Genomic DNA, 7,444 nt, shown 5'->3' on the forward strand with positions numbered 1-7,444 from the left:
GGTGCCTTATTCCCATTTGAGCGGGGAGCGTGGCTGTAGTGGCAGACATCTGTTTCCTTATTTCTTAATTTTTTTTTTTTAAAGGTCTGAATCCAAACAGCCCTTTTCCACCCAATTAAACGCCAGATCTCCCAGGGACAAGCACAGCAGCAGCACCTAACCAAGGGATTTGGCTGCATGTCTGCAGAGGGGGGGGGGTTTGTTAACCAGCCCTCACGTTGTTGATGTCCCCAACTCTTCCACCTCGTGTTAGGGCCCCGTTTGCGATGCCTCTCTCAGCTCTGGTTTCTTGCCCCAGGTACGGTCCACAGTAAGTGACTTTGCTGTTTTCCTCACCATCGTCATCATGGTGCTCATGGACTTCATGGTTGGGATCCCGTCCTTGCTTTGGGACAACGTCAGGCTGCGGGGCAGGATGCTCTCCTGAATTCATGATGACGCAGGGAGAGGATGACAGGGGAGTTCAGATGAGCAATCTTTTGGAGCCCCAAAGAAGTCTTAGAGCAATATGGAAGCGCGTTTTTGTTTTAAAATGTCGGCAGCAGCTGGGGGAAGGAATTGTTTTGATGCGCTGCCAGGGGTAACTCAGAGTCACATCGTACTGGCAAGTGGCGGAAATTTCTTTATGAATGAAAAAACCAGTCTCTCCAAACCCACTTTGTCTGAACTCCTGCCAGATCTGGCTGCAAGGTGCTTGCGCAGAGGCTGGCTACATCCTTAGTGGTTTCCAATTCTTGTTTTAAACTTTCAAGCAGTTGGCTTGTGCTCAAGTAGGGTTTGAGCCTGACTTGCGACGCTGTCCTGGCTCTTGTGCCGCGGGATGCTGTATCTCTTGTTTTGCTCCCTGCAGAAAGGATGCGGGTACCACCTGGACCTTTTCATCGTGGCCGTGATGCTTGGGGTCTGCTCCGTGATGGGGCTGCCCTGGTTTGTGGCTGCGACCGTCCTGTCCATCACCCACGTGAACAGCCTCAAAGTAGAGTCCGAGTGCTCAGCTCCGGGAGAACAACCCAAGTTTCTGGGGATACGAGAGCAGAGGGTCACGGGCTTGATGATCTTTGTGATCCGATGGGGAGAATCCGACACACCTCTAACCCTGTGGAAAGTGGAAAGCTTTAGGCAATTTTAGGCAGTGCCTGTAGAAGAGAGGGGTAATACTGAAAATGCAATTTAAACCCCCAAATGACTGCATTCTTTGTTTTCAGTTTATACCAATGCCAGTGCTTTACGGTGTCTTTCTCTACATGGGTGTGTCATCGCTCAGAGGAATTCAGGTACGGAATCTTGTGCGGCGTGTCGGCTCCCTGGTATTTCACCTCCGTGAAAATGGGGGAATTCAGTGCAAAGGGAAGGCAGTTTCTCCCACTGGTGGAAGTCCTTGCTGGGGGGGATTCCGTGGGCCACAAAAGGCTGTTAATAGACCAGCGTGGAATAATGGCAATTTGGTGGGCAGCCCTCATGGGAAGCTGGTTTATAGATGGAGTGAAGGGGAAGTGGGTGCTGCTCCCAGGAGGAACATAGTGGGATCCAGGATTTCTCATGGCACGCGAGGTCCTGAAAACTGCCCCCACATCTCAACAGGGCCAGAAACTTCCCGCACTCCCAAGGTGGCCACTTCTCACTTTTATTTTGCAGTTCTTTGACCGCCTGAAGCTGTTTTGGATGCCACTGGACCACCAGCCGAATTTCATCTACCTGTGGCACGTCCCCTTGCGAAAGGTGCATTTATTCACCGTGATCCAGCTGATCTGCCTCGTCCTGCTCTGGGCCATCAAGGTGTCCCGTGCCGCCGTCATCTTCCCCATGATGGTAAGAGCCAGTGCCGCTTGGCAGCGGGATGTTTGCAGCGCTGGAGGGAGATGTAGCCTCATCTCTGGCCTCACCGCATCTTCCCTCTTCCTCGTGAAGGTTTTGGCTCTCGTTTTTGTCCGGAAATGATGGATTTCTGCTTCTCGAAGCGAGAGCTCAGCTTTCTGGATGACTTTATGCCAGAAGGGAAGTTCTTGGACGGTGCCAAGAATGAAGCCGAAGGGGAAGAGGTAACGCTTGCTGGGGGCTCGGGGCTGGAAGCACCATCAGGAGCCTTTGCTTGGAGCTGTTGCTCTGCAGCTCTCAGGTTTGCCTCCCAAAACTCGTCAGCCAGCACAACCTCTCGTGCTTACGCTGAGCTTTGGTTCTCCGGCCCCCCTGTGCCTTGTGCTGGTGCGCTTGGTGGCATCAGTTCCTGTCCTCACGGGTTGCTGTGTGAAATGTTTCTTGCAGGCCGGCTCCTTCTGGATTTGATACCTGGGATGAGACGTTGGAAACAACCATGTTACATCCCCAGGGGCAGGCAGGACCCTGACCGGCCGGGGGAGCAGGATGGGGATGATGGGGACACACCCACAGACACCGCACCAATAATAAAACAGTTGATGCTACACCTTGTTGTAGGGTCTCTGGGGTGCTGCAGGCCCTGAGGGGGTGATCCCCCACCCCTGCCACCCTTCCCGGGGGTCCCCAGGCTGCCGGGTCCCCCCTGGTGTGAGCTGTGGCCTCCTGGCCCCTGGCCAGGCAGTGGCAGAAGCGAACCACGGCCACACGGGGACAGGTCTGGGGACTGCCTGTGGCCCCTGAGGGGGGTGGCCTGTGGACCTGCACCCCCCTGTGCATGGGGGGGGATGTCCCTGTCCCTGGTGGCAGCCAGCACAGGGGGAGGGTGACCAGGAGGGTCCCCAGCAGTGGCCTGGAGCTCATCACCGCTGCAGGGCCAGGGGCCAGGCAGGGCCAGCACCCAGGAACGATGACAGCACAGGGACACACTGGGACAGGGACCAGGGGACATTCCAAGGTGCACGGGGGAGGAACCACCCAGACCCTCCCAGTGCCCCCCCAGTGCATCCTCGCTGCTTCCTCCAGCATCTGCTGGGCTCATCCCCGGCCCCCTCCCCAGTGTCCCCAGTGCATCCCCCAGCCCCCACCCCAATACCCCCAGGACATCCCCCATCCCCACCCCACTGCCTGCCCCCGCCCCTCCCCAGGGCGCCCAGGGACAGCTCCCCCGGCCTTCCCCAGCACATCCCGGAGCATCCCCCTGTCCCAACCCCCTCAATGCTCCCTTGCCAGCCCTGGAGAGCTGCCTCCTGGGCAGAGCCCTGTGCAGTGCTGGGGGACAGCCTGGGCACAGCCGGTGCCCTGGGCCAGGTCACCGAGCTGCAGTTTCAGCTGCAGGGCCCCAGCTACACCCAGGGAGGTCTGGCAGGGAGGGAAGGGGCCGCAGGGGAGCTCAACCCAAGCTCTGGTACCTGCTGCTCCAGCAGGCATCGTCGCTCCCCTGGCCGGCCGTGGTCCTCAGCAGGTGGTAGCGGATCTTCTCCAGACAGAGGGGAGCAGGCTGTGGCACGGCTCTCAGGTAGCCCTGGCATGCTGCCTCGGCTACGGCCACCAGGCTGGTGACCTGGGGCGGGCAGCCCCCGGGCTGGGCCATCTGCTCGATGCAAATCCACAGGACTTGGTCACAGACCTGGCTCTTCCGCAGGCGGGAGGCCTGGCTGCTGTCGGAGGCATCTTCCAGGGAGCACGAGAGGCGTTCCTGGGGAGGGGAGGGTGTCAGGGCGCCCCGGGGGAGGGATTCCCCCCCGCCAGCAGAGCTCCCCCCCCGGTCCCCTGCTCACCCCCAGCTCGGCCAGCAGCTCCTCTGTGCCCTCCCAGCTCTGCATCGCAGCAGCAAAATCAGCTCCTCAGAGGAGCTTCGGGTGTGACACCAGGCTGGCGACTGGGCCAGGAAGGGAAAGGTGTGAGACCCCCCCACAGCTCGCAGAGAACTCCCAGAGCCACTCCCCAGGCTCCCCCTCAATGCTCACAGCGTGCCCCCCCCCCCCCCCCCCCCATTCTCCAGCTCCCTGGGAACCCCCAGCCCCACTCCCCAGTGCACCCAGGACCCGAAGATCCACTCCCCAACCCCGAGAGGGACCAGAGCCCCCCCCAATCCCACTCCCTGATCCCCTCAGGGCTCACAGCCCCCCCTGGGCCCACTCCCCGATCCTCTCAAGGCTCACAGCTCCCCCCAGCCCCACACCTCGATTCCCTCAAGGTTCGCAGCCCCCCCCCCGCCCCATTCCCCGATCCCCTCAGGGCTCACAGCCCCCCCCAGCCCCACTCCCCAATCACCTCAAGGCTCACAGCCCCCCTGAACCCCACTCCCCCATCCCCTCAAGGCTCACAGTGGCCCCCAGCCCCACACCCCGATTCCCTCAGAGACCACAGCCCCCCCAATCCCACTCCCCGATCCCCACAAGGCTCACAGCCCCCCCAGCCCCACTCCCCAATCCCCTCAGAGGCCACAGCCCCCCCAAGCCCACTCCCCAACCCCCTCAGGGCTCACAGGCCCCCCCTGGCCCCACTCCCTGATCCCCTCAAGGCTCACAGCCCCCCCCAATCCCACTCCCTGATACCCTCAAGGCTCACAGCCCCCCCGAATCCCACTCCCTGATCCCCGCAAGGCTCACAGTCCCCCCAGCCCCACTCCCTGATCTCCTCAGGGCTCACAGCCCTCCCCAGCCCCACTCCCCGATCCCCTCAAGGCTCACAGCCTCCCCCAGCCCCTCTCCCTGATCCTCTCAAGGCTCACAGCGCCCCCAGCCCCACTCCCCCATCCCCTCAAGGCTCACAGCTCCCCCCAACCCCACTCCCCCATCCCCTCAAGGCTCACAGCTCCCCCCAACCCCACTCCCCGATCCCCTCAAGGCTCACAGCCCCCCCCGGCCCCACTCCCTGATCCCCTCAAGGCTCACAGCCCCCCTGAACCCCACTCCCCCATCCCCTCAAGGCTCACAGCCCCCCCAATCCCACTCCCCGATCCCCTCAGAGTCCACAGCCCCCCCCAATCCCACTCCCCGATCCCCTCAAGGCTCACAGCCCCCCCCAGCCCCACTCCCCAATCCCCGCAACGCTCACAGCCCCCCCAGCTCCACTCCCCGATCCCCTCAAGGTTCGCAGGCCCCCCCCGGCCCGACTCCCCGATCCCCTCAGAGCCCACAGCCCCCCCCCAATCCCCTCAAGGCTCACAGCCCCTCCAGCCCCACTTCCCGATCCCCTCAGTGCCCACAGCCCCCCCAATCCCACTCCCCGATCCCCTCAGAGCCCACAGCCCCCACCACTCACCCTCACGCTGCTCCGCGGCCACCGTCTGGGGGCGGTTCCCGCCCTTTTCAAATATTCGCCGCAGCCAATCAGCGCGCGGCTCCACTGGCCGCCCGCGCGGGGCACGCCGGGAGTTGTAGTCCCGCCTCGGGGCGCGCATGCGCACGGCGCCTCCCGCCAGGCGGGGCCGAGCAGGGACCGCTGTGTTATGGCGGCGAGTGGGCGGGGACCCGGGGGACGGGGGCGGCTGTGCAGGACCCTCGTGCGAGGGGTGGTTGTCACAAGGGCCCTCCCTCCCCGCGGGAACCCCCCGGCCCCGGGTGTCGGTTGCTCGGCCTTGCCGGCCCAGGCGGCATAACCGTCGGGATGCGCCATTGCCCTCAGAGGAGCCCGGTCCCGCGCCCGTCCCCCCTCAGCCCTTCGCTCCCGCCGCCGGGGGTCCCTGTGACAGGGCAGCGCCGGCCGTGCGGCTGCTGGCGACATTTCACCCGGGACACAGCCCCAGCTCTGGGCACCTGCAGCCGGGAGGGTCCGGGATGCCGCCCTCTGCCTGAAACCACGTTTTCTTCCCCAAACCTCCTCTCCCCCGAGCGGAGTTCCTGACCCAGACCCCAGGGAGATGAATGACCCCACAGCAGCACCTCCAAAACCCCCTTCAAAAGCTCCAAAAATGCCTCCGACTCCACCCTTCAAAAGACACCGGAGTGGTACAGCGAGACAAACAAAGACTTTTATTGTTTTATTTTCCAATTATGGTCAATGGTGACAAGAGAGAAATCAGACAGTCACGGCTGTGGCGGGTGGAACCCGTCAGTCAACAGCAACACTTCACGGTCAGGACCCACGAGGTGACAACACCAATTTATGTTATTTGAGTTCCACAGAATGAACCCAAAATAAATCAATTTACAAAAAAAAAAAAACAACAAACCCAACCAAAAAAACTCACACAAATATTCAAAGTGATAAATAACACAGGTTTGCTTAATGGATTTTTTTTTTTCCCCTCAGTTTTATTTACAACATGGAGCATTTCCAAACTAGATCATCTCTTACAATAAAATATATTTATTTCAGCATCTCCAAAACAAAAATAATTCCTATATTTCTAAATGTAGCGCACTGGGAGAAAATAAAATAATAATTAAAAAAAAATGGGCCAGCACCTTATTTATTATCCTTTTACACCCCTTTGGGATTCCCATGCACTTTTGGAAGGGGCCCACGGGAGACTGGGGGAGCTGTTTTAAGGCACCAAAGATGAGGAAAACACCCAGCACCCATCCCGCATCGCTGGGAAGGGGGGTTGCTGCCCACTAAAGCAGCGCAGGTCACTGCAAGGACAGTTTGGGTTTGAGTCCTAAAGCAGCGCCAGGCACTGGGGGTTTCCCCCAACAGAATTTTCCTCTGCACAGGGAAATACTAAATCCTCCCAAAATAAGGAGCCAGCCGTGGGTTTCTGGTGGGTGAAGGGGGCAGCCAAGCGCTGGGTCTCCCCGCCAGCCCCAGGGGGTACAAATACCTTTTAGATGGCCCGCAGGCACGGTACTGAGCAAGACTTCAGCTTGCCTTTAATTTTTTAAATAAATAAACAAATTAAAAATGCTAGCCCTGTAAATAGCCAAAACAAAGCTTCAAAGGGAGAAGACGGCTGTGCTGGGGCACGCTGGGGAAGCCTGGTTTGCTGACAAGGCAGCTGCCAACATTTTGCAGCTCCCCGAGGCCAGGGGAGACGCAGAGCCCCGTGGAGTGGGACCCAGCCCCTCTTCATTAAACCTGGCACCATTTTCCTCCCAGGGTGGGTTTCTTTCTTTCTTTCTAAACTGGAGAGATGCCAGGCACGTGCTGAAAACAACCCCCCCCAGCCCCTGGTCCTGGTCCCTGCCAGGAGGCTGTGGAGTCCAGCCCGGCTCTCTCCTCTCACATAGAGGAAAATAAAAAGGAAAAAACCAAACTTGTCCTGTATTAGAAGGCAAATAATTGCATTTTAGGGGCAGGGCAGCAATAGGACTGGTACCACAGCCACCCAGCTCCACACCCATTGCGGTTCACTGGCTTAATGCTTATACCTCCACGGGAATCAAAGTTTATTTTCAATGGGGAGGTCGGGGCTCTCCTCCACTGGGACATTTTCTCTCTGGGGAGGAGGAGACGGCACGTTGGAGCAGCAAGCACAGGCCCATGCTCAGGGCCAGGCACGGGAAGGCAGCGTGGACGGGACGTACAGGGGCATCACAGAGGAACAGCAGCAAGAAAACCCAGGCTTGGCACCTTTCCCTTCCTCCAAGCCTTTTGTTTTTGCCTCCCCTCCTTTTTAAAGAGC

At 59.6% G+C, this 7,444-nt stretch overlaps 2 protein-coding genes across 2 annotated transcripts; one reads left to right on the top strand and one right to left on the bottom strand.

Moving 5' to 3' along the window:
- Nucleotides 1-1,539: 1,539 nt before the first annotated feature.
- On the top strand, nucleotides 1,540-2,040 carry LOC141915781 (sodium-driven chloride bicarbonate exchanger-like). The gene is made up of 2 exons (XM_074807650.1): nucleotides 1,540-1,809; nucleotides 1,909-2,040. The coding sequence occupies exons 1-2, from the start codon at nucleotides 1,540-1,542 to the stop codon at nucleotides 1,936-1,938; spliced, it is 300 nt and encodes a 99-aa protein (XP_074663751.1). The 3' UTR covers nucleotides 1,939-2,040.
- A 92-nt stretch (nucleotides 2,041-2,132) lies between these two features.
- On the bottom strand, nucleotides 2,133-5,211 carry LOC141915780 (separin-like). The gene is made up of 4 exons (XM_074807649.1): nucleotides 5,143-5,211; nucleotides 3,654-3,754; nucleotides 3,285-3,571; nucleotides 2,133-2,286 (listed from the first exon to the last, which is right to left on the bottom strand). The coding sequence occupies exons 2-4, from the start codon at nucleotides 3,696-3,698 to the stop codon at nucleotides 2,136-2,138; spliced, it is 483 nt and encodes a 160-aa protein (XP_074663750.1). The 5' UTR covers nucleotides 3,699-3,754; nucleotides 5,143-5,211; the 3' UTR covers nucleotides 2,133-2,135.
- Nucleotides 5,212-7,444: the final 2,233 nt, after the last annotated feature.

This window comes from Strix aluco, chromosome 27 (genome assembly GCF_031877795.1).
Source record: "Strix aluco isolate bStrAlu1 chromosome 27, bStrAlu1.hap1, whole genome shotgun sequence".
NCBI lineage: Eukaryota > Metazoa > Chordata > Aves > Strigiformes > Strigidae > Strix > Strix aluco.

What these genes read in the sequence shown, in the direction of transcription:
- LOC141915781 (XM_074807650.1), top strand. Translation starts at nt 1,540, where the DNA reads ATGGCACGCGAGGTCCTGAAAACTGCCCCCACATCTCAACAGGGCCAG. An exon ending in CCGTCATCTTCCCCATGATG is followed by an intron (nt 1,810 to 1,908) that starts GTAAGAGCCAGT and finishes TTCCTCGTGAAG; the next exon opens with GTTTTGGCTCTCGTTTTTGT.
- LOC141915780 (XM_074807649.1), bottom strand. Translation starts at nt 3,698, where the DNA reads ATGCAGAGCTGGGAGGGCACAGAGGAGCTGCTGGCCGAGCTGGGG. An exon ending in AGCTGCTGGCCGAGCTGGGG is followed by an intron (nt 3,572 to 3,653) that starts GTGAGCAGGGGA and finishes TCCCCTCCCCAG; the next exon opens with GAACGCCTCTCGTGCTCCCT. An exon ending in GATGCCTGCTGGAGCAGCAG is followed by an intron (nt 2,287 to 3,284) that starts GTACCAGAGCTT and finishes GTCTCATCCCAG; the next exon opens with GTATCAAATCCAGAAGGAGC.